At 33.0% G+C, this 17,797-nt stretch overlaps 1 protein-coding gene across 50 annotated transcripts; it reads left to right on the top strand.

Moving 5' to 3' along the window:
* Positions 1–5,449: 5,449 nt before the first annotated feature.
* Positions 5,450–16,283, top strand: LOC112744127 (7-hydroxymethyl chlorophyll a reductase, chloroplastic). Of its 50 annotated transcripts, none has more exons than XM_072217737.1 (21): positions 5,478–5,623; positions 5,694–5,791; positions 6,064–6,226; positions 6,334–6,415; positions 6,496–6,580; positions 7,794–7,905; positions 8,170–8,254; positions 8,353–8,394; positions 9,157–9,235; positions 9,904–9,955; positions 10,054–10,116; positions 10,485–10,582; positions 12,286–12,321; positions 12,405–12,466; positions 12,584–12,611; positions 13,322–13,401; positions 15,111–15,180; positions 15,263–15,320; positions 15,494–15,558; positions 15,644–15,738; positions 15,817–16,283. In XM_072217737.1, the coding sequence occupies exons 3-21, from the start codon at positions 6,151–6,153 to the stop codon at positions 15,905–15,907; spliced, it is 1,359 nt and encodes a 452-aa protein (XP_072073838.1). In that variant the 5' UTR covers positions 5,478–5,623; positions 5,694–5,791; positions 6,064–6,150; the 3' UTR covers positions 15,908–16,283. The 50 variants fall into 50 exon arrangements, with proteins under 50 accessions (XP_072073884.1, XP_029147849.1, XP_025649473.1 ...); XM_072217715.1 differs by having other exon boundaries at positions 5,485–5,623; positions 6,075–6,226; positions 9,904–9,964; XM_072217700.1 differs by having other exon boundaries at positions 5,485–5,623; positions 6,075–6,226; positions 6,331–6,415; positions 9,904–9,964.
* Positions 16,284–17,797: the final 1,514 nt, after the last annotated feature.

The raw sequence follows: 17,797 nt of genomic DNA, 5'->3' as shown, positions 1-17,797 counted from the left end.
CACTATTTACCTTGGGGCATTTTGTTCCCTTTTTGTTTTTTTTTTTTTTTGTTTTTCTTTTCTTTTGTTTTTCTTATTCTTTTCTATTTTTATACATGTATATATATGGTAGAGAATATGTACAAGAGATTGATACATATGATTAAAGTATTGAATGCATGAATATGTGCCCAAAATTTTTCACATTTTCACAAAAAGTATAAAATAACCAATTCTCAAACCAAACGTTCCCAAACCCAATTTTTTCACACTTAAATTGTGCACAGTTTCACTAGTCTAAACTAACCAAGGATTCAAATTAAGGACATTCATTATTTTTTGCTTAGAGTTAGTGATGTGCTAAAATAAAGAACAAAAAGCAATCAAGCTTCACCTAACTAAAAGTACCAATCAAGCTTCACCTAACAAACAATTAAAGTAAGATAACTAAAAGTACCAATCAAGCTTCACCTAACTAGCAAGCACGCATCAAGTTAACTACAACTAAAAGCATATAAGAATAAGAGATATGAAATTATAATGAGAAAACTAGGATTCCTAAACTAGTAAAAGTGAGTGACAATCAATCATTATAAAGGTCTTGCCTAGGGGAGAGAATTAAAGTTCCTATCCTTATTGTCATCATCAATTGTGATGAGAATTGTCTATTGCTTCCACTTAGTTATCCTCTAGTAAATGAAGGAAAGTCAAGTGGGTACAATTAACTTGAGTTCACAAGTCCTAGTCAACTCCTAGGTAAAGACTAGCTTTAGTGAGGTTCAAACTAACAAGCAACTTCCAATACTCAATCAACCATAAGCTTTGACAATTTCAAGAGTTTCCAGCACTCAATCCCAAAGCCAAGAGAAGAAATCTACTCCATAATCATAAGATGCATTTTCACAAACACCTTGTGTGCAATAAAAGAAGATATCATAAAATTGAGAAATAAATCCAAATCAAAGCTACCCACTAACAATGATTGCTAATAACAAACCAAATACAACAATGAACATGAAAGAAAACACAATGCATTAATAAAAAGTAATTCCAACAAGATCCCAATTCAAAACTCACAATTACTATAGTTGCAAGAGTGCTAAGCAAAATTAAAGAGTAGAAAGTATAACTAAAGCAACAAGAACTAAAATTAACAAGGATCTAATCTAAGAATTCAAGTAAAAATAGACAAAGAACACTAAACCTAAAGAGAAGTGGGAGTTTCTCTCTCTAGAATTAAAAACTATGTAAAAACTAAACTAATGGCATGTATCGTTCATCATCGTTCACTCCCAGCTTCTAATCTGCAGAATGGGCTTGAAACTGGGCCAGCCAGAGATCTGAAATTGCCCCCAGCATGTTCCCTTTAGTGAGGCACGTGACGCTTGTTATGCGTACGCGTTAGCCACACATACGCGTCGGTCGACTTCTGCACCTGGCCACGCGAACGCGTTAGTCACGTGCACGCGTCAGTCACACATTCCAACACTCCATATCATCCTCTTCATCATCGAATATAAATTCACATATAATTAATCATGCACCAACATCATTCAATCTATCTTAGAGTCCACTAACTTAAGTGTCAAAAAATATTACATATTACATAGATGAAACCAAAACCATACCTTGGCCGATTCTCCAAAAGCACACACACCCAAAGCTTGATTCCAACATGATCAACAAGCCTCAAGCACCAACACCACTTCTAAAACTTACCAACTATCAAGCTATACACATATAACATACCAAAAATTAACATTGGCTAACTAAAACATCAAACCACAAGAGTTTGAAGAGATTTACGTTACCCAACGAGATTAAGAAAAAAATTCAACAATATTCCAATGCTAGATCTCCCCTAAACAACCAAAACACAAAACTAAAAAATACGAAAATATTAAGGCAGGAAATTGGAGCGCAAGTTTTGAATTCCTACCTACAAATCTTTGTTAGAAATGACGGGCTGGGCAAGAGCTTCATGTGTCTTCAAATGTCTTGTCAATCGGAGCTTTGTAGCTGAAGTTATGGCCAAAAGTAGGAGAAGATGAATAGTAACTTCTCTTCTCTTCTTCCTTCATAATCAGCAGCGCCCCTCTCATCAAAATATGGAGAGAATCAGCTGAATGCTCATTATAAGGTGTTTATACATGTTGGGATTGGGCCAAACTTGGGCCCGGTCTAATCCGTTAACATTTTTGGCTCGTTTAGTCCAATTTTGGGCCAAAATCTTTAGAATTAATACCTGATTTTCAATTCTAAATTATTTATGTCTTTTCAAAATAATAAATTCAATTTTCAAAATCTTATTTTTCTCAATATGCGGTACCGAACAAACTTGAGCCGCGGTACTGCCATCTTAAGCACTAGCACACATTTTTAGAAATTTTTTTTGCAAAAGATACATTTTTCTATTCAGAAAAATCTATTGAATTTAAATTTTACCTTTTTATTTTCAAATTATTATTTCTAAATTTTTGAACCTATTCTGGGTAGTTAAATTATTATTTTATTAAAGCGGTTATTCCGGTTCTTACACACCCGGCAAGGATGGAGGTCTCATCCCGCTTGCTCGCGGTCCTGATGTGACTTAGGGAAGGTGCTAGGGCACACTCCCTCTGAGATGGATTGATACCCCAATGAGGCAACTGACAGGGTACTCTCCTTTTGAGACCAACTTGTGATAAGTTGAGAATGTTCTTTTTGGGGATATGTTGGATTGTTTTGCCCATGTTCCGATTGCAAGGTGACAAGGCACTCTTCCTTTGAGACAAGTGACATGACACTCTCTCTCTTAGATAAAATGATACCTCTAGTGAAAAGGTGACATGATACACACACATTCTCTCTCTCTGAGATCGGCTTGTTATAAGCCCAGATAGTTTTCTTCCTAGAAATGCGCAATCGAGAGACAATGTCCATGTTAGCTACCGGATGTGTCGGGTTCTGGCAGTTTAACCGACATGTGAGCTCATGGCCAATAGGGCAGGCATGCATCATCTGTATCTATGCGACATTGTTTAAGTGTGATTATTGTATTTGATTTGCCTATCTGAAGATCTGTTAATTGCTAATTGTATTACTTGTGATTCTTGTTTATTGATTGTATTTAAATTGCTTTACTCGTGTTTGCTACTACTGAATTAATAATTGAAAACGATTTGGGAATTTAAGATGTTGGGACTAAACATTGAGAATAAATCAATACTATTGAGATTGAGTTTTGATATAAAATTACTGAATTTGCACAATTATGATATTGAGAGGGATGGTGACTTGTATTAGGAAGAACTAAAATTTAGAGATCACTATTATAATTGAGATTTATTCTGTTTATTCTATTTGGATTAGTGAAACTCTAGGCTTGAACTTGGTATGTTTGGAGACTAGGATTACCTAGCGGGTTCATGTAGTTTTACATAGTCTTTATTTAGAACTATTATCCCATTAGGAATCTTTCGGTTCTCACTTGTTATGAAAATTGTTGATTTTTCAGATAATAGGATGTGACACATTTTGTTAAGAATGCAAAACTCGTTGGTGAAGCGAAGGAGACTTTATTTTTAAAGTTTATCCTGTACTTAGCATATTTCTCTACTAAACATGTATTTGTATAGTTTTCTCTTTGAAGTTTTATTTAAAAAAAAAAGAGAATGTATTTTATATCTTCTAGTTTGTAACTTTTTTAATTTGGCCTTTTTTTACAGGTTAAGACTAGTACTATTTATGTATCTAATTTTGAATCTTATATATAAATTATTATTATTATTATTATTATTATTATTATTATTATTATTATTATTATTATGTATGACTAAGGATGATTCACTTATCTAATTAAATCTAATATAATATAATTATATTGGATAATATATCTAATGAATAATTGATTTTAATATGATTATACCCAACCTTAATTATTTCGAGTATTAGAGTTCAGAGTTGCATATTAAAAAAATATAATTTTTATATAATTTTTATTAATTCTAATTTCACCTTAATTGTTATTTTTCTTTTTTCTTTTTAATATAATTTTTTTAGTATTATATATATATATATTTTAATTTTTTTTAATTTTGTCTTATAAATTTAATTCTAATCGAACATTGATTATTTGAATCGATCCAATTTAAATTTAATAATCGGTTCGAGTTGGATCACAAAAAAAATTCAACTCAAACCGATTAAAATTAGTAGATTCGAATATCAAATTTACTAAAATCCAACGCATTCAACCTAAATACATCTCTGAGAATAAATACAAGACATCTTGGGTCTGAGACTAAATTACAGATGCACCACAATAAGGCAGTGTTTGTTTTGTCATACATGTCCATCAAGAGATGGACACGGTGATACATGTCCACCGTTTGGTTCATTAGACATAAATTTTTGATGGACACGGTGACACACAGAAGCACATAAAATATGTGTCTTTAGTGTCTCTCCTTTAACCTAAGACACTAAAACACAAATTATAAGACACAAACTTTTCTAATCTTATCCCTTCTTTTTTTTTTAATTCTAATTTTATCCTTTTTTCCTTACCCTCTCATCTTCTCCTTTCTCTTTTTCTGATTCACCTCCTTCCATCATACACTCTCATCTTCTTCTCATACTCTTTTTTCATTTAACCACAGTCTCTCTCCATTGCACTTCTTTGCCGCCATCGCCGCCGTCACTACTGTATCTCTTCCTTCATACGTTGTCGCAACCACTGTCGCGTTCCTTTGTCACGCCGCCTTCGCCGTGGTTGTCTTCTCCGTTCTCTGCCTCACTGTCGTTGTTAAGGCTTCCTTCCATGTTTGATATTGAGGCATTTCCAAATCAAACTCGCACCTCCGTCTCTCTTTCACGCCGCTGTCTCCCTTCCACTATATGGTCATCTATTTTGCTGTTTTTTTCTTTCCTATTCTTTGAGGTTTTTTTTTGTGATGAGAATAATTGTCTATTTTTAATTTCAATTTCAATTTTTTTGTTTGTGACTATAATTAGATCGTGCTTTTTGCATGCAAGATGAGAAGAAGATAATTGAGGGGAGAGTTTTCTGTTTTTTTTATTTATTTTTTATTTAAATTTTGATTAATCTTGTTGTTAGAGTGATTTTGTATTAGTTTGTTGATTTGTAGAATTAAATCTATAATTACACTAAAAATTATTAATAGTGATAATCTGAGTTAACATGATAATGGTGATGGTGATAGAGATAGAAAAGTGATAGATGGTAGGGTTATTAGTGTCATTTTATTAAAATTGTAATTTAAATGCAAGGTCATGTACTTAAATACCAAACAAATTTAAGACTTTATATCCTAATGTGTCTATGTCATTTTATGTCTTTATGATTATGTCTTATGTATTATCACCACTAACCAAACGGAGCCTAATTAAATATATGTGCTACATTTTTAAAACATAAAAAATAAAAAAAAATTATTTAAAAATTAAGAGGATAATTAAAATATAATTTAAGATAAAAATGTCCAGGACCGCAAGTTAACTAGTGAGTGAGTGCCTGAGAGTGACAGTGAGCTTCTCCTCGCCCCTCGGCCCTGCCTCCGTTGTGCTTCTTCGAGATTTCGTTCCTAGACGCTTCTCCTTCTAACGCGTCTTCTCCGTTCTCATTCTGTGTTCTCCCTTCTAGGTTTGGATACAAATTTATCATCCTCGTTTTCTTCTTCTTCATATTCTTTCGAATAGTAATGCTTTGTTAGTTTTCCTGTTGTTATTTGCGTTAATTTCCTTCTCTTTCTTCTCCGGCGCCATCAACTTGGCGGTTACTCCTTCGCCTCTCTTCTCCCCTCACCCTCAGGTACTCTCTAAAGCTTTGTTTCTCTCTTCATTTCTGCTCCCTGAATCGCTTCCTTTTTTTTTTCTTCCTCCAACTTGCTATAGCTGTTCCAGCCAGTTGAAGTGGCAAAATTTAATTGGTCTTTCCTGAAATCAATCTCATTTCATATATCTTTTTCAATGCAAATTTCAGTTTGAAAATAATTCATTTACTGATACTCTACGCGGGCACCACCGCCACGCTCTAGTTAGAAAAGAGAGAAATATGATTGTTGATTCCACATCATTCATAAGTTGTGGTGCAGAGAACAACCACCTTTATCGTGACTTTGAGTTTAAACTTTAGAGTGTCAACCTTAGCTTCAGACTTTGAGCTTAGCAATGACTTCCTTCATTGGCAAGCTCTCCTCACTTCCCCTCTCTCTCCCCCTCTCCATTCGTTCTTCTTCATCCAAAGGTACCATCGCAACACTACTTCCTTTCCCTTTCGCCCTTCTCTTCTAAACTCTCTACTTTTTAATTTTTATTATCTTTTGTTTTATTTTTGGGGATAATGGAAAGAAGATGTGACACTCAGAGAGGACTGGAGGAAAAGGTCAAGGCCCATTGCACCAGGTGGCACTTACCCAGCGAAAGATCATTGCAGGTAATGATATATACTTGGTGTTTCTCATTTGAAGAAAAAGATATTCTGTTTTGTTAATTTGTTCCCTTTCTTGAAAACAGTAGCTGCGGCTTGTGTGACACATATTATATTGCACATGTCAAGAATGCATGCGCTTTCTTGGGAGATGGAATGTCTAGGATTGAAGTAACTTGCTCTCTTACTTCCTCTCCTTAACTTGTTACTATTCATGTATCTATGACTCTTGCTTTACCTCATCCATTTGATTCAAAATTTCAATTTATTTATGTACTAGTATTTTCCGATGCTACTAAATCACAAATACATTTTTAACCCTCTTGATACTTGGCCCTTTTCTCATTATTACAAGATTGGATAGAAAAGGTTGTCAACTTAGGTTGACAAAAATGGTTAGGTTCTAGCACTTAATTGGTAGATCCCATGGTCTGTATGAAAATTAGAGGTAATCTAGTTAGCAGAATATAGTAGAAACTTTCTTTTTTTTGAAGCCTGAAACTACTCCGACAAAACCAAAGATTTGTTTCTACTTTGCCCGCCATGTTCATAACCAAGTTCTTCTTTTGTCGCTAAATTGTGCTGCATAAGTATTCTATTGAAAGGGAGGACCACCGGTTTGGCACCTAAAAAGTGAAAATGTTGACAAACTAGTTGCTAAATGATGTTTTATTAGTTTGTAGTAGCCTAATGATGAATTCTATTTTCACTAATGAGATTTGTTAATGTTAACAAAAAGCAAAGCTGTTGTAGGGAATGATTTGTTAGCAACTTGATTTTTTATAGACTATGTTTCAGTGTGTTGATCATTTTGGGACAGAATTTGTCAGCAGAAATGCACAATAATCATTGGCGTATCTTGAGAGAATATAATATCTAATTTGTCAGTTCCCTTATTCAAGTTGTCCAAACTGAAAGATTTCTAATGATTAACCACTTCGATTGTATGCATCATGAATACCATTAGTAAGAGTAATTTGGTTACGGACTTATGGTACAACTAATTAAATACTTGGTTAACATAAATAGAAGTGATATGATAGAGAGAATGGTGTCTAGTCATTTGTGTAATTGTGAGCGTTTGGTTTGAGAGGTATCTTAAAATTCTCTGTCATTGTAATTCATCAACAAACAGTAATTTCTAATTCTAGCGGTAAAACCCTATGCATCCACTTTTTCTTGTTGCATGAATCTCAATGAATCCAGTCACAAATTAAAATGAATTCTTCAATGTTGTGCACTTCTTAATTTTATCATTTAAAATTTGATTAGTCAAGTTCACATTTTTCATTTGCATAATTGAACATCAGAAAAAAAGAAATACCTTGATTAGTGTGCTTCTGTCTAGAAACTACAAAGATGGCATAATTGTTTTCCATTTCAGAGATTGGAACCTGTTGTTCATGGTAGAGGGAGAAAAACTGATACCTTAGATGAAACCTACTTAGGGGTCCATGAGGAGCTGTTATATGCTCGAAAACTTAACCCTGTGGAAGGTACTTTTTTCCAGAGTTGAAAATGGTAAATTCCATATGCTTCTACCATATTATATTTGGATTGTAACTATTAGTGTATGTCTTGTGCTTTAAGTATTTTTTCTCAGTCTTTTTCTAATTTCTTTTTTAAATACTCATCTATGGGTAGGGCCTCTGAATCATCATTTCTTCCCTTTTGATTTTTGGGTTTTCTAATGTTACTTCTGATTTCAATCCAAAACTTTAGTGGCTATATTATACTTGTCAAATTTATTCTTATGATAGGAGCTCAATGGACTGGGATAGTGACAACCATTGCAATAGAAATGCTTAAATCAGGCATGGTTGAAGCCGTCATTTGTGTACAGAGGTATTGGAAAGAACTTGCAAGTTTTTAGATGGGATGCAAGATGCGGCTGTCTGTTAAAGCTGACCTTGTTTCTTGTGTTAATTATGTTTACTTCATAGTGATCCTGATGACAGATTCACTCCAAGACCTGTTTTAGCAAGGTTTGCTTCATGGCATTCTGGTTGAAATTTTTCCAGAAATATGCAAAGCTGAAGAAATTGTACCATTTCGTGATACCCTGTTATGTTAACATGTCACATAGCACTTTGCGAAATGGGCCTTTTTTGTGAAATAGGTCCTATTTTGCAATAGCGGGTTGCGAATGAGAGATTCCCCCCTTCCCCGTGATTCAAAAATGGGCCATTTCACATGGGGGAGTTGTGGTTTGGGGATAACTTTTGTTGAAGCCAAATGAACATATCATTGAAAATGCACTGGGCTTGCAAAATCAGTGCAAATTTTGTTTCCCACCCAGTCTTGGTGAAAATGTCAGACTCGTGATAAAAGTTAGCTTCAATGATGTAAGGCTCCTGTTGTGCTCTAATAATGGAGTGAATTGAGTAAAGAATCTTGAGGAGTTTAAAGCTGTTAAGTTAGTTAATAAAGGAATTGCTGGCTAACTAAAGTATGTAAAGCCCCTTCTACCCCTTCCAACTCATTTCACATCTCGTTGTTGCGAAATTGCCAATTTCTGTGCAAAAGAAAAAAGCATCTCATACTCCCCCCCACCCCACAGAAAAAAAAAAAAAACGAAATTGTGAAACGGGACCTCTTACATTGTGCAAAGTGCCATGTAATATTTTAATGCAGCAGGGTATTGTAAAATGATATCTGTTGTGTAGTTGCGCAAGTTCTCCAGCTTTTGGGGATATTTAATTCTTTTATTTATTTTTTCTATTTAATTGTTTCTTTACCAAATTCAGGACACCAGATGAGGTGTTGGCTGCTAAAGGTGTCAAGCCAACATTATCACCTAACCTCAATACCCTTGCGCTTGTTGAGGTGCTTGCGAAGTTACTTTTTGTTTTTCAATAGTTGCACATAGCAGCATATTCTCTGTACAAATTTAACTGTTCAAACATTTTGAGAAGTTTTCTCGCTATGAAAGAATATTCATTTGAATGTCAAGTTCACCATATTCATGGGAATTTCTTGCTAAGGTTTGAAATATGTTCATATAATGACAAAACATTTCTGAGTTATCCCTCAGTTCTCTTGGCTTGGTGATTGTGATGTCAAATTCATTCAGTGATGTTTTATGTTTACTAGACTAGTCATCCATGTCCACATTGATGGTTTATCTGTTATTCACATTTCTCTTCATTTGGTGCTTTTCTTAAAGCAGATGACCATTCAACTCTATTATTTGCTTTGAACTAGATACTTTTGACAATTTATTTGTTTCTATCTATTACATGTGAGAAAGTTCTATTAGCAAATTATGGATATGAAGAGGTCACATGCATACTAAAGAAACAATAGGCTCCATGAAGTCCAATAGATCATTTACCTAAACTCTTTCTTTGATTTGAAACCTACAAGTGAAGACAATTCTTCAATTGGCTGTGATGTTAATTTATACTCTCTGTTTTAGTTTTTGATTTCAATTGCCATAAGAACATTTGGAAGTATTGTTGCTATGTGTTGATTTTAATTTTCATTTATGACAGGCTGCAGGTGTCAAACGTCTTCTTTTCTGTGGTGTAGGCTGCCAGGTGCAAGGTATGACTGGTACAAAGATGTCTTTCATTTTTTTTAGTTTTTATCATTTTCTCTATTGTGACTTGTAATGTAATGCAGATTAATTTCTTCAATTGCAGCATTAAGATCGGTTGAGCACCACTTGAATTTGGATAAGCTCTATGTTTTAGGCACGAATTGTGGTATGCTAGTGGTTTTATTTTATTTTGAATTATTTCAATCCATGACTAATCAAGGAATATAAGAATAATCGACAAACCTAATGTTCATTCGTATCATTAGAAGAGGTATTGTGACAAGTAGGGAATCAGTTTAGAGCAATAAATATAGTAGCACTCTACTCAACTACTTTCAATAAATACAACACCTAAACTGCTAGCCATGGTATAAACACAATCTATTTCAAGTTTTCAGCATAACAAAACATGAATTATTATGAATTATAAAGTTGGTAATAATCAATTGCTAAATGGATATTTGTTTACGTTTTGAACATATTTACACTAGTCCTTCTGGAATTTGGACTGATACAGAAATTCATATTCAATAGTGGACAATGGAACTAGAGGAGGACTAGATAAGTTTCTAAAGGCTGCAAGTGAAACACCTGAAACCGTTCTCCATTATGAGTTCATGCAAGATTACAAGGTTTTCTGCTATAAAACTCTATAATTTAGTTTATTACATTTACAAGTTTCTTAGTGTTTTTATTATCTTGTAAAATGTTGATAAAAGATTGTGGTTTCTTGATTCAATGGGTCTATATACCTGTAAATCTTATTTTCAGTCTCTAGCCAATCCTCCATTATAGCACCTTCTCTTAATAGAATTAATACCAATGACAATTTACAAATGAGAAGACCACATAAGGTCATTTCTCCAAATGTGTGTTACGTGTTGGGGAGATTCAGAACTGGTCTCACATTTGTTCTTACGCTGCCCTATGGCTGATTCTTTGTGGAATTCTGTCCGGTATTTATTGAGTCTTTGGTATGCCCAGCATCACTAGATCAGTTTCTTTAATGAGGTTTACAGGCTTTGGGGAAAGAAAGAGGCAAAATCTTTGCGGCATTGTGCAATATATGCTGCTATTTGGAGTATTTTGTTAGCGCACAATCTATGATCTTTTAGTGATATAGTTTCAGGAAAAGATGTCTGAAATAGAATTAGACATTTAGCATCTATATATGACGTAAAGCATTTTTTTTTTTCATAGGACTTTCCCTTTCAGACATGATGAGAGATTGGAAAGATACTGTTCATTGAATTTTGTGGTGTTTTGTATATTTCTTTTGGCTTGGGAGGATATCTTTTCATTGACTTCATTGTATTGTTTAATGAAATTCTTTCTTTTGTTATCAAAAAATAAATAAATAAAAATTTTCTCCTGTAAAATGTAAATACGTAGTTTAAAATTATAGCACCAAACGGGTTTCTTTAGAATTATAATTGGGAATGATGTAAACTATTTTGTACATGCATATTACTCTGGTTACCGGTACCTCACTTTAGTTATGAGTTATGACAACAACAAAACAACAGCAGTGCCTTATGCTACTAGTTATGAGTTATGACACTATTGATAAAATATTATGAAAAGAAGGATATAAATGGCTTGTTTATAGGCATGGTTCATGATAAGACAGACATTATTTGATCCATGTAACCTAACAAACTAGGTTTTGTGGGTCTGGAAGTTTATGCGCAAGGCAATGCTGCCAATGGTACTTGGAAATATCAAAAGTGATACACATGTTCGATTTCTTTACATAGGAGGTCAAGGGTATCGCCTAGTTTTAGTTTTGTCAATCAAATGTGTGAACATTAATAAAGTAAGCTGGTGTAATCTAGAGAGGCAGCAGGTAGTTAGAGTAGCAGAGCCAGCTAGGATGGCACAGCTGTAGTTAGTTACAGCTGTCATAACTAACTTAAGCATGTAAGAGTTATCATGCCTTTTGTACTAGCTTATACCATAAGTGTCTTCTCATTGTATATAGGCACAAATCTGGTGCTAAGCTTAGTAATAATACAGGTTACACTGTTTAGTTCATTATCTCTTCTTTCTGAACTCTCTAAATTCTCTCTTCTGTATTAAACATTGATTCAAGTTACAATCTCAACTTTGAATTTTTGTGATATGCTTTCATTGCATTTGTGAGTATGCGAGTCTTGTGCACAATATTAAGATTCCTACCCTGAGTCATGGTGCAATATTAAGGTCATGTAAGTTGGCCCTCAAGACCCTAACTGGCAGGGTTGGGACCCTTGCACAGATGATTTCTTCATTTTATTTGCAGATCCTATATCCTGGTCCTTGGTCAAATTCTGACACACTTTCAAACTTCTTTCAGGTTCACTTGAAGCATCTGGATGGTCACATTGAAGAGGTAAACAACCATTCGTCGTATTTATTTGGTCATGATTTTACAAGCAATTGGCTTCATTCTGTTTCCCTGTTTTAACTTAACAGGTTCCGTATTTCTGTCTACCAGCAAATGACTTGGTTGATGTTATTGCCCCATCTTGCTATAGGTTATCTGTTCTTTTACTTTGTATAATGTGACATATCAAATTTATATACAATTTAGAATTTACAGTTTCTTATATTTCGTTTTATGTTGTTTCATGCTTTCTTCGATTTTCCGGCAGTTGTTTTGACTATACAAATGCTTTAGCTGTAAGTCCTTGTCTATTCTTATCTTTTTAGCATGCATATTTTTTTTTATCTCATTTTACCTTTGAAGGTTTTGTAGGTGGTTGCTTCCTAAAGTACACGTGAATTTGTCTGCACTATACTAACTGTTCCGTTATGTTCTTTCACATTAGTAATTTAATCACTTATGATGCTGAACGAGTTCTAACTTTCCTGTTGGCTATACTATGTCAAATCTGGAATTAAGATCGAGTGTTCAAAATTCATCACTTCTCTTGATACTAGGAAATTCTGTAAGCACGGAATTGTATTTTATGTGGTTACCAACCCCTTTATTATTAAAATTTGATCTATGATTATCTATTATTTGAGAGAGTAGTAGTATATGGTATCTATTATTTACATTTAATTATACTTTGCGACAGATAACAAGATCACTTGTTGCATTAGTTCACTCTATGCTTGAATGCCTATGTATAATTTTTTTAATATATATATATATATATATATATATATATATATATAGTTTAAATAACTTGATTATAATAACCGAGTTATTTTGCTTGACACTGTTTGACAATATATTTTGGAGATTTCACCTTTAATTTGCTCCATTATTCTGTCTATAATTGAACCATCTTCTTTAGTGGATAGATTGGATGTGAAATTTTCATGTTAAGAAATTATCTTTATTTTTCCTGATCTAGTTTCACATTGAATAAAATAATTTTCAGGATTTAGTAGTTGGATATATGGGTGTCCCAAAGTATTCTGGAATTAGCATGACACAACATCCACAATATGTTACAGTCAGGTAACTCCAATAAAAAGTCAAAGTCCTTTCCTTTGCACTTTGACTTTGTTCGGTAAATGCTCCTTAAATATTGTTTAAAGTGGAAGGAAAGGTTTAGATTCTGTGTGTCTTAGCTACATAGTGGAATCTGTGCAGAATTATGAATATGAACAATTTTTTATCGTATTGTAATGAATCCTATGAGATTTGAACTGATCCTATAATATCCTAATTGATTTATTCACATATCTATTATAATATATTAAAGGAGAGTCCAAAGTAGTGTTATAGTGAATGAATGATATATAAACTTCTATGTTTCATGTAAAATTGCCATGTCATCTATAGCTTTTATTTGTCCCAAAAGTTTTTTTATTTGCATCAAATATACTCCCGACAGCTAAATTTTTAAAAGATTTAAGACGAATCTAACAATAATACATGAGAATTATGTTTGATTTGCTTGTGTTGAAGGTTGTTCTTATGTAATTGTTGTTGAATTGGTTCTAAATTTTTTGAAAAATTAGCTGCTAGGGATATATTTGATGCAAATAAAAAATTTCTGGGACAAAATTGAAACAAAATTAAACTTAAGGGTATTTTTGAAACTTTTACCAAACTTCAGGGACAAAAAATTATACTTTACCCAATTTTATTTTATGAAAATCTATCTATCTATCTATCTATCTATCTATCTATCTAGTATAAAAAGAAAAACCAAATAATGATACAATGAACACTTGACATATTAGATAATTTCTAATATTGCCACATAAGCTCTTTAGTGAAATTGTCATTTTATAGCCTTTTAATCATCATATTACTTTTTAATCTTATAGGTAGTATTTAGATATACCTTTTAATCTCTTTTTACACTTTTTTTCTAGGTTATTTTATACCTTTAATAGTAATGTTATTTTTCTTGAATAGATATAAATTGGTTAATAAAACCTAATTTATTTTCTCTTTTTTTTCTCATTTATATTCATGTTTACCATAACATTTATTTCACACCTTTTTTATCTCCTCTCATATACCTCTCACTCTTTTATCCTCTATTATTCCTAATGTTTTGCACAATTATTTGAAAAATTTGGTTGATGATCACGGTTTTTTATTTGCTCACTATATGGTGGATGATGAACTCCTAAAATACTATAATGTATGAAATTCTTACAATATTTTTAAGTTTTCTTTTGCTGTTTTTGATCTAGTTGTATTTATCAATTATATATTGTCTTTATCAATTATATATCACCTTTTTTCAATAATTTACATTTTTAATATTATTTAGTTATAATAATAATGTTGCAAAAGCATGATGTCATGATTGATAGATGTTATTTTCAATTATTGAAACATTATGTTCTTATTTACATTATATCTAATAGTTTCATTCTTGCACTATAATATTTAAGTTTCTTAAATATACGTATTAAGTGATGAACTCTTTCAAATACTAGAATAGTTAATATTAATTTCTTAATAGTGATGAACTCTTTTACAATTTTATTTAGATTTAATATTCATTTTTACAATTTCTTTATTAAATAGTTTCTTACGTATAAAAATTAATTAATTTTAGTTTTGCGCAATGTACGGATTTAAATCTAGTTCTAATAGTTATTATCACAAGTATGTATTGTGTTGAGATTACGGATTGCAGTGTTCATCCAAGGGTGTTTTGTAAGGCCAATTCTAATCTGCAGTTTGCTCTTCAAAAATGACAGGAATGAACGAGGTAGAGAAATGCTGCGGCTTGTAGAGAACTTATTAGAGATTCGTCCAACAACTAGTGCTGTAAATTATCAGCTGCATTCCATTTAAAAATATTAACTTCACTATTTGACAAGGAGGAATATGACTTTGCTTTCTGAATCAGGGAGATCGTAGACCATTTGTTATGGAGACTGTTAAGGCTGACGATAATGCTAAGTTAGGTATGCATAACTCGCATTTCGTCTTCATTTTGGCCCTTGACATTCGTGACATGTTTATTATTCTGAACCTAATGGTTGCATGCATAGTATCTCTTATTTCTTTTGCCTAGCATCGAAGCTTATGAGATTTCAATCTTGATTGCCTTTATATTTGTAATTCCTGATTTGAGCAGGAAGAGGTCCTTCTCAGCTGGCTCCCAAATTCATTGGAAACTTGCTCGCTTTTATACTAAACTTGGTAAAATTCCTAGCAATTTATCCATTTATATAAACTGTTTATGAACACAAGAGATGCTGACATTTTGGCTCTGGCTTGTGTTAAGATTGGTCCAAAGGGTCTGGAATTTGCACGCTATTCACTTGATTACCATACCATCCGCAACTATCTGCATGTAAATCGAATGTGGGGAAAAGAAAGGTAAGAACAGGAATTGTCGATAATTCTAACTTTCATTTGAAGTGCAGTTTTTCATATTCTCAATATAAATGCATGCAGAGCTGACAGGCATATGCCTGGATATGCAAAGAAAATTGTGGATCTGTACAACCAAAATGGTCAAATTGAGGAGATGCTTGGCAACAAGTGATTCTAAACGATTTATATATATGTTCGATTCAGTGGCATAAATACTTCCAAAGGTGCACTGATCATAAGTTTTCCTTAATTTGGACCAAGGATGAGCACATTATACTGTCACACCCATACCAAATTGCAGATTCAAAAGTGACTTGGTCTAGATGGTTAGTAACTAGTAAGTGTTGAATAATATGGCAAAAATTAATGTGGGTCTAGCATAGATTGTTCAATAAATGTGAAAGACGTGATACTCAAACTTTCCGATGACAACAATTCTTATTTTTGAGCCATGGTTCATCTTTATAATTGTCATTAGTAAAATGTAGGATGAATTTGCTGTATTTTGTTGCTTTGTGGCATATTATTGAAGCACAATTAACACTTTACCAGAATTCTCCAAATTGGATTTGCATTTAGCTCCTTTATATTGCACAAGATGGTAAAGTGAAGGATTAGGTATCATTAGATAAACCATTTGTGTTGTATGGAACTCGCTAAATAACCTAATGTTGCTTAAACCATTTGTGTTGTATGGAACTCGCTAAATAACCTAATGTTGATTGAATCTTCTTTGGTTCTCACGGCTATTCTTCAGTTCAGCAGGTTAAGGATTAATCCGTTGGTAATCAGAGTTTCATTTAAGAGTTTGCCGTTAGCCAATGAATTATTGCATGTACAAGACACAATTTGAATCTATGACACCTGCTTAAGCGGATTAATGAACTAATCACTAGATCAACCTGAGTTTATTAATGGTGCTTGAATCTTCTACACATCAACATTGGTCCTTGCTAGTTTCCTTTTTTGGAAAATAAACCGCTCAACTCCTGCAGCCCTTCGGCATAGCCATCGAGTTGTGAGGAGCATGTCAACCCTAGTGTCTTACTGGCTAGGCCATCAAGACACTAAGATTAGATGAAGGACAAAACTTTATAAAAAGTATTACTTTAGTTTCTAACGTTTAGGTTAAGTCTTAATTTTATCTCTAACATTTGAGACGTTCTATTTTTATTCCATATGTTTTATTGCGTTCTATTTTAATCTTCTAGTCAAAATTAAGATTTTCTTCTGAAAGTATTTTTTTTTCTAAATTGTTTTTTTTTTCTCTTATTATTCTGTCACTTTTGTTTTCAAATCACTATAATAGTCAATGATAATTACAATTACGAGTTTAATCTCTACCTGGAAAAAATATAATGGAGGAAAATGTATTTTTAGAAGAAAAATTTAATTGAATCAATGAGCAAAATAGGACGTAATAAAATATTTGAGATAAAAATAAAATGTTTCAAATCTTAAGGACGAAATAAAATTTAGCAAAAACATTAAAGGCTAAAATCATATTTTACACAGTCTCCAACTTCATATTATTACTGAATGTCTAGTCTCATTGGAGTGGTTTGTATTGGGATTCCAATTTGGTGGGATATCATTGTTTGGATATTATTTTAGAGAAATGATGTTTGACCGACAAAATACTACTTTTGCCAACTGCCAACTACGATACGCATACAGATGCTAATATACAATGTTCGATTTGCCTTTTGTAGTGGGGATTGAAGTAACCCATGCCTATGCCCTTAGATTGAAACTAACATGTTTTCTCCCTGTTATTTTTCTCACTCAATCGTCACGTCATTCTTCTAATGCAAATTAAAAAGTTCTTACTATTAACCGACGAAGTTAATCCCTTTCAAATCACGAAAACTAATCCCTTTTGCTTAATACGAGTCTCGTAGACAGTTACTGGAGTTTGGTTTGACTTCCTCGTTGTCGCATTACTTTGGTGTCGCCGGTGAAGTATCCACGGGGCTTGCTGTGATGTTGTCCACAGGCCGTGAGAGAAGTTTATTGAGGGATTTCACGGGCCGTCAAATTCTCTTTGTTGGTGTCATCCGTG

This window comes from Arachis hypogaea, chromosome 2 (genome assembly GCF_003086295.3).
Source record: "Arachis hypogaea cultivar Tifrunner chromosome 2, arahy.Tifrunner.gnm2.J5K5, whole genome shotgun sequence".
In the NCBI taxonomy this organism is placed as follows: Eukaryota; Viridiplantae; Streptophyta; class Magnoliopsida; order Fabales; family Fabaceae; genus Arachis; species Arachis hypogaea.
This window is presented reverse-complemented; position numbering and strand designations above follow the sequence as displayed.

Coding starts and splice junctions, on each gene's coding strand:
- LOC112744127 (XM_072217694.1), top strand. CDS start 6,151: ATGACTTCCTTCATTGGCAAGCTCTCCTCACTTCCCCTCTCTCTCCCC. Junction 8,395..9,156: donor CCAAGACCTGTTTTAGCAAG/GTTTGCTTCATG, acceptor TACCAAATTCAG/GACACCAGATGAGGTGTTGG. Junction 9,236..9,903: donor ATACCCTTGCGCTTGTTGAG/GTGCTTGCGAAG, acceptor CATTTATGACAG/GCTGCAGGTGTCAAACGTCT.